This window comes from Pseudophryne corroboree, chromosome 4 (assembly GCF_028390025.1).
Source record: "Pseudophryne corroboree isolate aPseCor3 chromosome 4, aPseCor3.hap2, whole genome shotgun sequence".
Lineage (NCBI taxonomy): Eukaryota > Metazoa > Chordata > Amphibia > Anura > Myobatrachidae > Pseudophryne > Pseudophryne corroboree.
Window position 1 is genome coordinate 421,010,871 of NC_086447.1, and position 17,224 is coordinate 421,028,094.

A 17,224-nucleotide genomic window follows, 5' to 3' on the forward strand; every position below is an offset into this window, starting at 1 on the left:
GAAAAACAGTCACTGGCGAGATGGCTTCGAATGACAATTTCAGAAGCATATTCTCAAGGTGATCTCCCTGTTCCGGCAAATGTCTCTGCTCACTCTACTCGTAAGGTAGGTCCATCATGGGCAGAACAATGTGGTGCTTCTGCAGAACATATATGTAAGGCAGCAATATGGTCTTCCCTTAACACATTCATTAGACATTATGCCTTTGATACTTTTGCCTCTCTGGACGTTGAATTTGGGCAAAGTATTCTCCTGTCCAATCAGGAGCACCACTAAACTGCTTTGGGACATCTCAATGTTATCCTGTGGTTAACCGGTGGACCCTGCCAGAGAAATATACGTTATGGTAAGAACTTACCATTGATAACAGTATTTCTCCCAAGTCCACAGGGATCCCACCCTGACGCACCTGATTTGAGGATCCTTTCAATCACTAACCTCTTCCTTCTTGATTTAGTTTCTTCCTGTTGTCAGCACTTACAACCACTTATATTAAGAGGGACCATAGCTGGTAAATAAGCTACATTGGTATACTTTGCCTAGGCATTTGTTTTATAAATTCTTTATTTTATTTTACAAATGCTGTATGAAGAAGTTCATAACAGATATGGACAGTTACAAAACATTGTCACACACACAAAATAGTTAAAAAACAGATACAATTACAGGTTCTTTGTTATATAGTGTACGGCCTAATATATATATATATATATATATATATATATATATATATAATATATCTCCACAGAATGTCCTGCACTCTCATCAATTCACATAGGTAAATGGGTGGGTGCTCCTAATGACCAAAGGCTACAAATATACCGCAACTACCACCAAAGTGGAAGGTGCACTCTCGCCGGAATCAGTCTCTGAAATCACTTGTTGTGTCCATTTATTTTAATCAGGTTCAATGGTGATGCCGTTTTTCATCGACGTTTCGGTCCATATGTGGACCTTTATCAAGACAGGCACTTCAAGACATCTGAACAATAAACATTGAGAATAAATAGAATCACTAGAACTTAAGAAACCAGATTACCTACACCATCACTACCAGTGCCTCCCAGGCCCTAATGACAGATACAAAATGGCACAACAGTGCTACAGCAAAATACTAAAGTACATATGTTCAAGTGGTCTGAAAAAACCTCCACATTTCACCTCAGATAAAATACACATAATCACGACGAGTGAAATTACCTGAACAAAGCACTAAATCACGATAGTGTGGTTAATTACTTCTTTCTTATACAAGAACCACTGAAAAAGATTTAGGGCATATAACCGGTCAGGTAAACACCCAAAAAAGACTTTTAAGTATAAAACACAAATACCTAAGTACCACCCAATAGGGATCATACCTGAAATCTTTTGAGACAACAAATGGCAGCTAAGGCTCAATCAGTATAGTTCAACACTAGATCTGTAATTTAAAAACAAAAATAAACTTACAAACCAACTTTAATGGTACACAAGGGGTAGCCATAGGAATAGCATACTCACAGTTCAAGTGCCAGGAGCCAAATGACCGCTGCATACTATTCAACCAAAACCTAAGGCTATTTATAGTACCAATTAAGAATACAGGTAAGTAAGGAACCACTCAAATAAAGAAACCAACAGGGATTATGCAAAACCCTAAACATATATAGAGGGCTATATCGCAACTAGACCAAGCAGAGATAAATTAGAGACAGTGAAAAAGTTTTAAAGGAGAAAAACTACAGCTAACAGGACGGACACCAGAGACGCGACGTCCGCGGTCCACCGGCAGGAAGTCCATGCGTTCCACCGGCCGGAAGTGCCGCGTCCCCGGCGCCACCGAGCAGCTGTACTGCTGAGAATAAACAAACATGTTGATAAAACGTACAGGAGGTGGGCAGTGAAGGCTAGAAGCCAGTACACGGCAACCAAGTCTGCATAGAACAAATGAAGGTCGTGCTGCTAGTAGCAACACGATCCCGCCCCACCGGAAATGACGTCATAGCTCGAAATAGACATACCAGAGGTGTATACAACTGTTAATCACAGGTGGAATCTTAATGTACCATACAATAACACTTTAATATTATAAGGAAGCAGGCAGGTAAACTAAGGGGCCTAGGAGCCAATGATCCCACTAACCTGGCACATCATATACCATAATACACCTAGCCAACAATAATAAAATTATTCAAATATTATCAAACAGTAGTCGGTAAAGTAATCATATAATTAACAATGATAGATTAGGCAGGTGAAGTAGTGGGATAATTGGCCTTTTGACCCCTCCATGGTCTGTCAATGGGATGGCTCGGGGAGTGAATATAGACATACAACACATATATTCATACAAAAAAACACAAATTGTACACTCAGTATGTACAAAAAAAATAAATAAAAGACAATAAATGTAAAAAACAATAAATGTAAAAAATCTATACAGGAGCTCATAAACTGTACATGATAATTTCTTAGTGCTAATAAACCCTTAACACGGTAGTCATCATAGGCAAAAGACCATATGGACTATCCAGGGTAAAGTTAAATGCACTTTATAAAAATATGTTAAGAGGATTGGCCTCATTTAGGTCCCTAGGTGCTACCGTATTAAGTTTATGAATCCAGAAACTTTCCCTTTGTTTAAGAAGTAATGTACGATCACCACCACAATGGGGCGGCGGTACCAAATCGATAAGCTGACATTTTAAGGCAGCTACTTGATGTCTAGCAGACACAAAATGTCGTGCCACCGGTTTATCAGAAAGGCCTGAAAGTAGGGCCGCGTGGATGATAGACCGGTGGTTGGCCATTCGATCGCGAAACGGGCGCGTTGTCAGCCCGACATAACGGAGTCCGCAGGGGCATTTTAAAAGATAGATTACATAATCCAATCGGCAGTGAAGATGGTACTTGATGGGAATCCTTTTCCCTGTGTGTGGATGGTATATAGAGGGGCCAGTTATCATCGATCCTGCACGTGGTGCACATCCCAACAAGAAAAACTGCCAGGTTTGGCCTGCATAAGCTGAATATTCAACTTTTTCTGTGCAAACTGGAGGGCGGGGGTAGCAAGTCTGCACTGTATAGGACTGAGACAGCTGGCCGTGTGGAGAGTGCCAGAGCTCCCTGAGGGCTCAGTACAAAAGTGCAAAATGAAAAAAGGGGGTGTGCTCTCTACAATGGCGCTGGTCTCTCTTATAATCACCTATGTATGTGGATAATACCCAGGTGTGAAAGTGTATGTTGAAACACACTAGTATGGTAAATAAAATGGAATTTAATACAATACTAACATGCAATGTCTAAAAACAAACAATACATAAAAAAACACAAGTGGACTGGGAACAGGCCATGGGGGGAATGTGATCCTACCGATGCAGGTGGAGGAGCCGCAAGTGTCAAAATAAAGGCAGGGTACCCCGGGAAATACCCTGCTGGTGGCTCCTCTGATCGAATTCCCTTCCAGGCAATCAGGAAAACAGTCTGCCAAACGTCCAGGGGGTGGTCAGCGCCACAAGGTATCTCCAACGCGTTTCGGGACAGCCTGGTCCCTTCTTCAAGGCAAGATACCTTTGTGGCTTGATGGGGATCCGTTTAAATGTCTTTTAGCCAGTGAAAAACGGCCGAAAATGGCGGGAAAGGGTCACTTCCTGTCCAGACCGGAAGTGACGTTTGCGGTCCATTCAAGGGATGTTTTGACCGGAAATGATGTCAGAAATGCGTTCTACAGTGTCCATTGCTCTCTCCTGAGAAGATATCAACTTCTTTGAGTGGGAAAAGTGGTGGACAATCGTTTTTGATGGTCATTAGACAGCATTTTGATTGTTTCCAATACAAATAAACAGAAATTATAACCGGAATTAATATTCAAATATGTCCCATGATGCACTTTATTAGCTTGAAGGAGAGGTAAACTTATATAGATGTCCGGTGAAAAGGATGGATCACAGTTCTTTCATAGTGGTCGTTGAAGGGCATTCTCATGTAGAAACAACGTAGTTCCCCATTGACATGAAAAAAAGGAAATACAACAATAAATAAATAATAGGAATAAATGATTCTAAGTAAGGTGTACACCTGAAAAAGGAGGGCCATTAAGCATGACTAAGTGGTGATGGATAGTTGATGTGGCTGGTATGATGTTAAAGAAACCATTTGATTTCAAAGTCTTGATTAAGACCATTGGGGGAAAGCGTTTGTAAATTGAATATCATTCTCATTTCTGCTTTTGCTAGGTTGGCTTCTAGATTCCTATCTTTCCATGTGGACCTGATATTCTGGAGACCTACAAAGTAGGTAATTGAATTGGTGGAACACTGATGTTCCTTCCGGAAGTGGTCTGAGAGATGGTGGGTGGCAAGGCCTTTACGGATGTTGCGCAAATGTTCCCCTATGCGTGTTTTCATGGCCCTTGAAGTGCTACCCACATAGGATTTACCGCATTTGCACATGATGAGGTAGATGACACTGGAAGTATTGCATGTGATGAAGTCATCAATCTTCAATTTATTACCATTAATGAGGACTTCTGTGTAATTGGTTTTCTCCGTTTTGATGCTTCTGCACCCCATACATAGACCGCATCTGTGAAAGCCAGCAGTTCTTATTGGATTGGTGTTTTTCACAGGTAGGGCACTTCGTACCAGTTTGCTCGTTAGATTGGCCGCCTTACGGTATATGAACTTAGGTTTGCTGGGAAGAATGTTTAATATCGGGTCTCCTTGGAGGATGTGCCAATGTTTGTGAATGATTTTTTCAAAATATTTGTAATCTGAGTTGAAGCCTGTGAGAAAGGCCCATTGACTTTCTGATGTGGATTCCTTTTTGGTCTTCTGGTCTTGAATGAGCGGTTCTCTTTCACTGGATTTGATTTCTTGAGCCGTTTTTTCAATCTTTTCGGAATGGTATCCTTTCTTCAGGAAGATGTTCTTCAGATGATCAATTTGTGTTTCACATTCCATTTGTTCACTGCAATTCCTTCTTATACGGATGAATTGACTCTTTGGTATCCCTTGGAGCCAGTTCTGATGGTGCTCACTGTCTGTAGATATATAATTTTGTGTGTCTGTGGGTTTATGGAAAGTTTTTGTATGAATGATTGCACCACCCCCTGGACGTTTGGCAGACTGTTTTCCTGATTGCCTGGAAGGGAATTCGATCAGAGGAGCCACCAGCAGGGTATTTCCCGGGGTACCCTGCCTTTATTTTGACACCTGCGGCTCCTCCACCTGCATCGGTAGGATCACATTCCCCCCATGGCCTGTTCCCAGTCCACTTGGGTTTTTTTTATGTATTGCTTGTTTTTAGACCTTGCATGTTAGTATTGTATTAAATTCCATTTTATTTACCATACTAGTGTGTTTCAACATACACTTTCACACCTGGGTATTATCCACATACATAGGTGACCATAAGAGAGACCAGCGCCATTGTAGAGAGAGCACACCCCCTTTTTTCATTCGACTTTTTCTGTTCGGGAAAAATAGTGGGTCTCATTAATAATTGTTTTAGATTGGCTCCCCGTGTATAGGCCACCATAGGTGCTGATATCTTTGTAAAGGGCAGATTGTTATCAGAAGCTACTATTGGCCAATGCTTGTGCAGTGCTTTTCTAGTAGTATCCGAAGTACCGTCGAATTGGGTAGGAAAAATCATACGATTCTCACGTGTAGTACTTTGAACCTGTTGTCCACAAAAGATACTATTTGCCTTGCTTAAACACTGTGCATGTACAGCTCTGGAGTATCCTCGCTCCAGAAAACGGGTGGTTATTTCAGCACATTGTATATTTGCATATACAGGTTGAGTATCCCTTATCCAAAATGCTTGGGACCAGAAGTATTTTGGATATCGGATTTTTCCGTAGTTAGGAATAATTGCATATCATAATGAGATAACATGGAGATAGGACCCAAGTCTAAGCACAGAATGCATTTATGCTTCATATACACCTTCTACACACAGCCTGAAGGTAATTTTAGCCAATATTTGTAATAATTTTGTGCATTAAACAAAGTGTGTGAACATTCACGCAATTCATTTATGTTTCATATACACCTTCTACACACAGCCTGAAGGTCATTTAATACAATATTTTTAATAACTCTGTGCACTAAACAAAGTTTGTATACAGTAAGCAATCAGAAAACAAAGGTTTCACTATCTCACACTCACTCAAAAAAGACCGTATTTCGGAATATTCCGTATTTCGGAATATTTGGATATGGGATACTATACCTGTACATGAAATACTTACATACAATTACATATATAGTTTTATTTATTAGTTTAGATGGAATAAGTCACTCCCATAAATATTTTCAAACTTTCGTAACTTACTTAAAAATGAAATGGTCTCATTCATGCTGTGAACGGGTCCATTCGCAAATGAATATCCCAAAATAGAGTGCTCCAGAGCATGGATAAAATAATGTCACAAATATAATAATAGAAAAAAAAAATATGTATAGTAATACATACCAACTTTGGGTGAACATCTAACATTTACTAATTTAAGTGTTTCTGTAATTAAATAAATATAATCTTATTTTTTGTGATTCAAAATAAGGGGTGAATAACTAACCCTTCTATATACTTACACACTCCTGTGTAGTGATGTGTCTGGCTCCCAAAGTATGAATAACTGTGTCTGCAACCTGTGGGGCTATTTCTACCTCTCCTAGGCTCTACATCACTTCCTTAATCTACCCACCAATCCAAATTTCTCTATCGTCCTAAGTGGATGCTGGGGTTCCTGAAAGGACCATGGAGAATAGCGGCTCCGCAGGAGACAGGGCACAAAAGTAAAGCTTTTACAGGTCAGGTGGTGTGTACTGGCTCCTCCCCCTATGACCCTCCTCCAGACTCCAGTTAGATTTTTGTGCCCGGCCGAGAAGGGTGCAATTCTAGGTGGCTCTCATAAAGAGCTGCTTAGAGAGTTTAGCTTAGGTTTTTTATTTTACAGTGATTCCTGCTGGCAACAGGATCACTGCAACGAGGGACAGAGGGGAGAAGAAGTGAACTCACCTGCGTGCAGGATGGATTGGCTTCTTGGCTACTGGACATGAAGCTCCAGAGGGACGATCACAGGTACAGCCTGGATGGTCACCGGAGCCACGCCGCCGGCCCCCTCACAGATGCTGAAGCAAGAAGAGGTCCAGAATCGGCGGCTGAAGACTCCTGCAGTCTTCTTAAGGTAGCGCACAGCACTGCAGCTGTGCGCCATTTTCCTCTCAGCACACTTCACACGGCAGTCACTGAGGGTGCAGGGCGCTGGGGGGGGGGCGCCCTGGGAGGCAAATGTAAACCTTTAAAAAGGCTAAAAATACCTCACATATAGCCCCAGAGGCTATATGGAGATATTTACCCCTGCCTAAATGTACTAAATAGCGGGAGACGAGCCCGCCGGAAAAGGGGCGGGGCCTATCTCCTCGGCACACGGCGCCATTTTCTGTCACAGCTCCGCTGGTCAGGAAGGCTCCCAGGTCTCTCCCCTGCACTGCACTACAGAAACAGGGTATAACAGAGAGGGGGGGCAAAATAAATGGCAATATATTAATATAAAAGCAGCTATAAGGGAGCACTTAATCATAAGGCTATCCCTGTCATATATAGCGCTTTTTGGTGTGTGCTGGCAGACTCTCCCTCTGTCTTCCCAAAGGGCTAGTGGGTCCTGTCTTCGTATAGAGCATTCCCTGTGTGTCTGCTGTGTGTCGGTACGTGTGTGTCGACATGTATGAGGACGTTATTGGTGTGGAGGCGGAGCAATTGCCAAATATGAGGATGTCACCTTCTAGGGGGTCGACACCAGAATGGATGCCTTTATTTGTGGAATTACGGGATAGCGTCAACTCGCTTAAGCAGTCGTTTGCCGACATGAGGCGGCCGGACACTCACTTAGTGCCTGTCCAGGCGCCTCAAACACCGTCAGGGGCTGTAAAACGCCCCTTGCCTCAGTCGGTCGACACAGACCCAGACACAGGCACTGATTCCGGTAGTGAAGGTGACGAATCAACCGTATTTTCCAAAAGGGCCACACGTTATATGATTTTGGCAATAAAGGAGATGTTACATTTAGCTGATACTACAGGTACCACTAAACAGGGTATTATGTGGGGTGTGAAAAAACTACCAGTAGTTTTTACCGAATCAGAAGAATTAAATGACGTGTGTGATGAAGCGTGGGGTGCCCCGATAAAAAACTGCTAATTTCAAAGAAGTTATTGGCTTTATACCCTTTCCCGCCAGAGGTTAGGGAGCGCTGGGAAACACCTCCTAGGGTGGACAAAGCGCTAACACGCTTATCAAAACAAGTGGCGTTACCCTCTCCTGAGACGGCCGCACTTAAAGATCCATCAGATAGGAGGATGGAAAATATCCAAAAAGGTATATACACACATGCAGGTGTTATACTACGACCAGCTATTGCGACTGCCTGGATGTGCAGTGCTGGGGTAGTTTGGTCAGAGTCCCTGATCGAAAATATTGATACCCTGGACAGGGACAATATTTTACTGTCGTTAGAACAAATAAAGGATGCATTTCTTTATATGCGTGATGCACAGAGAGATATCTGCACACTGGCATCACGGGTAAGTGCTATGTCCATTTCGGCCAGAAGAGCTTTATGGACACGACAGTGGACAGGCGATGCGTAGAGGAGTTATTTGGGGTCGGTCTATCGGATTTGGTGGCCACGGCTACGGCCGGGAAATCCACCTTTCTACCTCAAGTCACTCCCCAACAGAAAAAGGCACCGACCTTTCAATCGCAGCCTTTTCGTTCCTTTAAAAATAAGAGAGCAAAGGGCTATTCATATCTGCCACGAGGCAGAGGACGAGGGAAGAGACAGCAACAGGCAGCTCCTTCCCAGGAACAGAAGCCCTCCCCGGTTTCTACAAAAGCCTCAGCATGACGCTGGGGCTTCGCAAGCGGACTCGGGGGCGGTAGGCGGTCGTCTCAAGAATTACAGCGCGCAGTGGGCTCACTCGCAGGTAAATCCCTGGATCCTGCAGATAATATCTCAGGGGTACAGGTTGAAATTAGAGACAGAGCCACCTCGCCGTTTCCTGAAGTCTGCTTTACCAACGTCCCCCTCAGAAAGGGAGACGGTTTTGGAAGCCATTCACAAGCTGTATTCTCAGCAGGTGATAGTCAAGGTACCTCTTCTACAACAAGGGAAGGGGTATTATTCCACTCTTTTTGTGGTACCGAAGCCGGATGGCTCGGTAAGGCCTATTCTAAATCTGAAGTCCTTGAACCTGTACATAAAGAAGTTCAAGTTCAAGATGGAGTCACTCAGAGCAGTGATAGCGAACCTGGAAGAAGGGGACTTTATGGTATCCTTGGACATCAAGGATGCGTATCTCCACGTTCCAATTACCCCTCACACAGGGGTACCTCAGGTTCGTTGTACAAAACTGTCACTATCAGTTTCAGACGCTGCCGTTTGGTTTGTCCACGGCACCTCGGGTCTTTACAAAGGTAATGGCCGAGATAATATTTCTTCTTCGAAGAAAAGGCGTATTAATTATCCCATACTTGGACGATCTCCTAATAAGGGCAAGGTCCAGAGAACAGCTAGAGATGGGTTTAGCACTATCTCAAGAGGTGCTAAAGCAGCACGGATGGATTCTGAATATTCCAAAATCCCAATTAATGCCGACAACTCGTCTGCTGTTCCTGGGGATGATTCTGGACACAGTTCAGAAAAGGTTTTTCTTCCCGAAGAAAAAGCCAAGGAGTTATCTGACCTGGTCAGGAACCTCCTAAAACCAGGAAAGGTGTCTGTACATCAATGCACAAGAGTCCTGGGAAAAAATGGTAGCTTCTTACGAAGCAATCCCTTTCGGCAGATTCCATGCAAAGGGATCTGTTGGACAAATGGTCAGGGTCGCATCTTCAGATGCACCTGCGGATAACCCTGTCGCCAAGGACAAGGGTATCCCTTCTGTGGTGGTTGCAGGAGGCTCATCTATTGGAGGGCCGCAGATTCGGCATGCAGGATTGGATCCTGGTGACCACGGGTGCCAGCCAGAGAGGCTGGGGAGCAGTCACACAGGGAAGAAATTTCCAGGGAGTGTGGTCGAGCCTGAAAAAGTCTCTTCACATAAGCATTCTGGAACTAAGAGCAATCTACAATGCTCTAAGCCAGGCGGAACCTCTGCTTCAAGGAAGACCGGTGTTGATCCAGTCGGACAACATCACGGCAGTCGCCCATGTAAACAGACAGGGCGGCACAAGAAGCAGGAGGGCAATGGCAGAAGCTGCCAGGATCCTTCGCTGGGCGGAGAATCACGTGATAGCACTGTCAGCAGTATTCATCCCGGGCGTGGACAACTGGGAAGCAGACTTCCTCAGCAGACACGACCTTCACCCGGGAGAGTGGAGACTTCATCCAGAAGTTTTCCACATGCTATTAAACCGTTGGGTAAAACCAATGGTGGACATGATGGCGTCTCGCCTCAACAAAACACTGGACAGGTATTGCGCCAGGTCAAGAGATCCGCAGGCAATAGCTGTGGACGCGCTGGTAACATCTTGGGTGTACCAGTCGGTATATGTGTTTCCTCCTCTGCCTCTCATACCAAAGGTATTGAGGATTATACGGCAAAGTGGAGTAAGACTAGTGGCTCCGGATTGGCCAAGAAGGACTTGGTACCCGGAACTTCAAGAGATGGTCACGGACGCTCCGTGGCCTCTACTTCTGAGAAGGGACCTGCTTCAGCAGGGTACTTGTCTTTTTCAAGACTTACCGCGGCTGCGTTTGACGGCATGGCGTTTTGAATGCCAGATCCTAAAAGGAAAAGGCATTCCAGAAGAAGTCATTCCTACCTTGATAAAGGCAAGGAAGGAAGTCACCGCGAAGCATTATCGCCGTATTTGGCGAAAATATGTTGCGTGGTGCGAGCAGCGGAGTGCTCCGATGGAGGAATTTCAACTGGGTCGTTTTCCTACATTTCCTGCAATCAGGATTGTCTATGGGTCTCAAATTGGGATCTATTAAGGTTCAAATTTCGGCCCTATCAATATTCTTCCAAAAAGAATTGGCCTCAGTCCCTGAGGTCCAGATTTTTATCAAAGGAGTACTGCATATACAGCCTCCTGTGGTGCCTAAGGTGGCACCGTGGGATCTAAATGTAGTTTTAGATTTCCTCAAATCAAATTGGTTTGAACCACTAAAGAAGGTGGATTTGAAATATCTCACATGGAAAGTGACTATGTTACTGGCCCTGGCTTCGGCCGGGAGAGTATCTGAACTGGCGGCTTTGTTTTATAAAAGCCCTTATTTAATTTTCCATTCGACATAGGGCAGAGCTGCGGACGCGTCCGCATTTTCTCCCTAAGGTGGTATCAGCGTTTCACCTGAACCAGCCTATTGTAGTGCCTGCGGCTACAGACGACTTGAAGGACTCCAAGTTGTTGGACGTTGTCAGAGCCTTAAAAATATACATTTAAAGGACGGCTGGAGTCAGAAAATCTGACTCGCTGTTTATACTGTATGCACCCAACAAGTTGGGTGCACCTGCTTCTAAGCAGTCGATTGCTCGTTGGATTTGTAACAAAATTCAACTTGTACATTCTGTGGCAGGCCTGCCACAGCCTAAATCTGTTAAGGCCCATTCCGCAAGGAAGGTGGGCTCATCTTGGGCGGCTGCCCGAGGGGTCTCGGCATTACTACTCTGCCGAGCAGCTACGTGGTCAGGGGAGAACACGTTTGTAAATTTTTACAAATTTGATACCCTGGCAAAGGAGGACCTGGAGTTCTCTCATTCGGTGCTGCAGAGTCATCCGCACTCTCCCGCCCGTTTGGGAGCTTTGGTATAATCCCCATGGTCCTTTCAGGAACCCCAGCATCCACTTAGGACGATAGAGAAAATAAGAATTTACTTACCGATAATTCTATTTCTCGGAGTCCGTAGTGGATGCTGGGCGCCCATCCCAAGTGCGGATTATCTGCAATACTTGTACATAGTTATTGTTAACTAATTCGGGTTATTGTTTAGGAAGCCATCTTTCAGAGGCTCCTCTGTTATCATACTGTTAACTGGGTTTAGATCACAAGTTGTATGGTGTGATTGGTGTGGCTGGTATGAGTCTTACCCGGGATTCAAAATCCTCCCTTATTGTGTACGCTCGTCCGGGCACAGTACCTAACTGGAGTCTGGAGGAGGGTCATAGGGGGAGGAGCCAGTACACACCACCTGACCTGTAAAAGCTTTACTTTTGTGCCCTGTCTCCTGCGGAGCCGCTATTCTCCATGGTCCTTTCAGGAACCCCAGCATCCACTACGGACTCCGAGAAATAGAATTATCGGTAAGTAAATTCTTATTTTAAAGATAACAATTAACCTATTTAGGACCATTTCAACAACCCAAATCACAAAGTACTAGTGCCTCAGTTTATTTAAGTGATGTGATTTATTATTGGTGAAAGTGTAGGTCAAATAAATAAATAAAAAATAAAAATGATCTCAGGGCATCGGAAGTAGCTTCACTTCCACCTTGCGTTCCACCCATCATAACGGTGGAACACATATGACATCACTTCCAGCCGGCGTTCCGCCCAGCGCTCTCGCCACCATAGCAGTGGATTGCTCCCAGAAGTTGTCTTTTGGCTTTCCTAATATAAGATAATCCACATCCGCAATCTATCTTATAGATCACATATTCAGTAGGAAAACCAAAAGACAACTGAAATTACGTATTCAAGAGCACCTACACAGTATTAAAAATAAAGTAGTTTCCCATAATTTACCCAGGCATAACAATTAACCTATTTAAGGATAACAATTAACCTATTTAGAACCATTTCAACAACCCAAATCACAAAGTACAAGTGCCTCCATTTATTTAAGTGATGTGATTATTATTGGTGCAAGTGTAGGTCAAATAAACAAAAAATAAAAATTATCTCAGGGCAACTACAACTTTGGGAGTGTATAATCTATTAATCCTATTGGGCCAGTGAAGTTGTTACATCTTCTCCGCCATTATTGGCAATATTATTTCTTGCCCATTGAATTGTTGATAGGCAGGTGAAGATTATTAAACATCCACACTACTAGACAATTTTAGGAGATTCATATATACCCCTGAAGAAGTCCTATTACAGGGACGAAACGCGTAGGTTTTTAAAAATGAAGGTGATTAGGATACCCAGTATACATTGGAGAGTCCCCACCACTGAGCTCACATCCTGGGGTGTTGGGTGGCACTCTTGTTTCCGTCTGTTTCAATTTAATCTGGTTGTCCCTTCTAGTACACCTTATATATAATGTAGAAAATACTATACATTATATATTTTTTGTTGATGTTACTAATAAACATCGGAATTTTTCTAAGCAAAGGTTATATTTTGGGTGTCTACATTTCTTGGTGAGAGGGTATTTTATAGGTAAAATCTTATAGTATAACTGAACACTGGATTCGTAAGAGATCAGAATATCCACTTCAAGTTGGGATTGTAATAGAGTCCATCAACAACACGATTGAAAGCATTCAGACGTCTTAATCCATAAGATCATATGGACTTGTATATGGACAATAGATTTTGATGCTCTAGCGCCCTCCGGCCTATATTTCTGTCCACATTGTTTTGTTCTCGCTAACAGGGGTTCTACCGTGAGGTGCTGCTCTTTGAAGCGCGTGATAAGGATATATTCATAACAACCTGTATAAGGCTATAGAGCATCAATAACAGTTGTGTGTACCTAATAAATATCTTCCATATGAATATAAAAGTCCTTCCTCAGGTACCAGTTCCAAAGTGAGGGAGCCATCACTGAGCGCCATTGAACCGGGATGATCGGTCTTGACCTTTGCCTAGGTTTATTAAGCACAAGGCCAGATTCAGATATCTTCTGTCTTTACCTAGCATGCCTAGCCTTTTATAATATCATAAGTGTTTCTACTAATACATGGAGCCATCTTTTTATTTGTAACAAACAGCCTTCCATTTTTCATTCTGTAATTTAGCAAAACTTTTTGTGCCCATATTGTAGGTTTCCAAATGTTACCACTTTCTCTCTGTGTACATTAAAATAAATACATAAATAACATGTATGATATGTAAAGCCCTTTTAAAAATAAGTTTTATGTATGTGAACGCCTAGACCATTTTATGTCATATATATTGCAATTGAATGTTTTTCTATTTGTCCATGACAGAGAGAATGCACAAAACATTGCACTGTCACCAGGAACTGTGGTGCAGAGAAGAATATTTCGTCACGCAAATGCAAATATCACACGGTCGGTGGTCAAAACAGCTGCACAGAGGTAGGTTGAGGTTTCATTACTTACATGTGAACCTAAAATGATCTGTTTACATTGCACACAGTACAAAGTAGTAGCTGATGCTTAGCAACATCCTGGCTAATTCATATCTTAACTAGCCAAAATAACCGGCATATTCCTTCACTTATTTTTGCTGTTTGTTACTATATAAAGTACTGTGGGAAAGACCATTCCTCCACCGGTTCATTAGGTAGTTAAAACCAGTTTTGGTTACTGTCCGGAGTAGATCTGATAGTGCTGAAAGCTCAAAGTGGAGAACATTTAATTGCAGCCTTATACCCAGTGTCTTATTGTATGTGTTATTAAAGTACAATTCATGTAAACTGGTATGAATTTAGAAACTGCTGTTGCTAGTAATGCCATGCCCATTACTTCTGTTACTAGTATCAGCTAGCATTAGAATATTATCCCATTGATGTCGAGATGTTTCTTTTATTTCTCTTTCATCCACTAGGGGACACTGGAGCTTCCTTAGACATTAGGGGTGTGAAGCTTGCAACCGGAGGTGTGGCACAATCTAAAATCAGTATTGTTTGCACAGCCGGCTCCTCCTCCTTCACATCCCTTCTCCCTCAGTTTTGAAAATTGTGCTAAGGAGGTAGCACATGGAGCTTTGAGCTCCTGACTAAACTTTAATTTTTTCTCTTTTTTTCTTGATATGGACTGCGTCACCCTAATGAAAAGGGAGACAAAGCCACGAATTTGTGAGAGACTAAGATCCCTATTGAAGGGACCTGCATCTCTCGACAGGAAAATACATATAACGAAGGAGCTGCGTCTCCCTAGGAAAAGGGAGACAAAGCCTGATATTACTGAGAGACTAAGATCCTTTTTAAAGGGATCTGCTTCTCTCACAGGAGATCCTCTTCACATCAGATCTGTGAGTACTGGTTGTTATAAGGGCCAGTTAGCGTAGGGTTTTTCTTTTTAATTTAATTTCTTATTGATTTCTATTAGAGGCGCTGCGACATAGGGCTTTATTCTTATACTCCCTTACTGAAGTTAAATAGCTGGTTAATTAGTTACTCATATCCCGCATTAGAGAGAAGGGCCACTACGGGACCTGATGAGAGCGGTCCCAGCGCGCACCGGCCAGCTGTATTATAATGCCGCAGCGCAGCACAACACCAGGATCCCTTCAGCAGCGCAGATTTCACTTGTTGCTGAGAGCGGCCCCAGCGCGCGCCGACAAGGGGAATCACAATGCCGCAGCGCAGCACTAATGTGTGAGCGGCCGGGATCCCTTCAGCAGCGCTTGTTTCCCCTGTCACTATTCGAGAGGAGCGCCGCTACAGGTCCTGCTGAGAGCGGCCCCAGCGCGCGCCGACCAGGGGCATCACGATGCCACAGCACTAATGTGTGAGCGGCCGGGATCCCTTCAGCAGGTTTCCCCTGTCAGTGTTCAAGAGGGGCGCCGCTACAGGTACTGCTGAGAGCGGTCCCAGCGCGCGCCGGCCAGGGGGTTTCATAATGTGTACAACGAGTAGCTAAGAGCGGCCGGGATCCCTTCAGCAGCGCAAGTTTTCCCTGTCAGTATTTGAGAGGGGCGCCGCACGGGACCTGCTGAGAGCGGTCCCAGCGCGCGTCGGCCACGGGGATCACAATGCCACTAATGTGATCCCTTCAGCAGCGCAACTTTTCCCTGTCAGTACACCTGGCACTCATCAAATAGCATATAAATGTGCCAGGTGACTCTTTTATATATATATATATATATATATATATATATATATATATATATATATATATATATATATATATATATATTTTCTCTATCGTCCTAGTGGATGCTGGGGTTCCTGAAAGGACCATGGGGAATAGCGGCTCCGCAGGAGACAGGGCACAAAAAGTAAAGCTTTGCGATCAGGTGGTGTGTACTGGCTCCTCCCCCTATGACCCTCCTCCAAGCCTCAGATTTTTGTGCCCGGCCGAAAAGGGTGCAATCTAGGTGGCTCTCCTAAAGAGCTGCTTAGAAAAGTTTAGCTTAGGTTTTTTATTTTACAGTGAGTCCTGCTGGCAACAGGATCACTGCAACGAGGGACTTAGGGGAGAAGAAGTGAACTCACCTGCGTGCAGGATGGATTGGCTTCTTGGCTACTGGACATTAGCTCCAGAGGGACGATCACAGGTACGGCCTGGATGGTCACCGGAGCCTCGCCGCCGGCCCCCTTGCAGATGCTGAAACGAGAAGAGGTCCAGAATCGGCGGCAGAAGACTCCTCAGTCTTCTAAAGGTAGCGCACAGCACTGCAGCTGTGCGCCATTTTCCTCTCAGCACACTTCACACGGCAGTCACTGAGGGTGCAGGGCGCTGGGAGGGGGGCGCCCTGGGAGGCAAATGAAAACCTAATTTGGCTAAAAATACCTCACATATAGCCTCCGGGGGCTATATGGAGATATTTAACCCCTGCCAGAATCCACTAAAGAGCGGGAGACGAGCCCGCCGGAAAAGGGGCGGGGCCTATCTCCTCAGCACACAGCGCCATTTTCCTTACACAGCTCCGCTGGTCAGGACGGCTCCCAGGCTCTCCCCTGCACTGCACTACAGAAACAGGGTAAAAAAGAGAGGGGGGGGCAAAATTGTGGCAAAAATATATTATTAAAGCAGCTATACAGGGAGCACTTATTATAAGGCTATCCCTGTCATATATAGCGCTTTTGGTGTGTGCTGGCAAACTCTCCCTCTGTCTCCCCAAAGGGCTAGTGGGGTCCTGTCTTCGTTAAGAGCATTCCCTGTGTGTCTGCTGTGTGTCGGTACGTGTGTGTCGACATGTATGAGGACGATATTGGTGTGGAGGCGGAGCAATTGCCAAATATGGGGATGTCACCTCCTAGGGGGTCGACACCAGAATGGATGCCTTTATTTATGGAATTACGGGATAGTGTCAACACGCTAAAGCAGTCGTTTGACGACATGAGATGGCCGGACAATCAATTAGTGCCTGT

At 44.2% G+C, this 17,224-nt stretch overlaps 1 protein-coding gene across 3 annotated transcripts in view; it reads left to right on the top strand.

Moving 5' to 3' along the window:
* SENP6 (SUMO specific peptidase 6) overlaps positions 1–17,224 on the top strand; it is a 343,996-nt gene that overhangs the window by 93,699 nt on the left and 233,073 nt on the right. For all 3 annotated transcript variants that reach the window (XM_063916838.1, XM_063916835.1, XM_063916837.1), the window contains exon 5: positions 14,151–14,261. In XM_063916838.1, the coding sequence (XP_063772908.1) occupies positions 14,151–14,261 (111 nt within the window). The remainder of the gene's footprint in view (positions 1–14,150; positions 14,262–17,224) is intronic.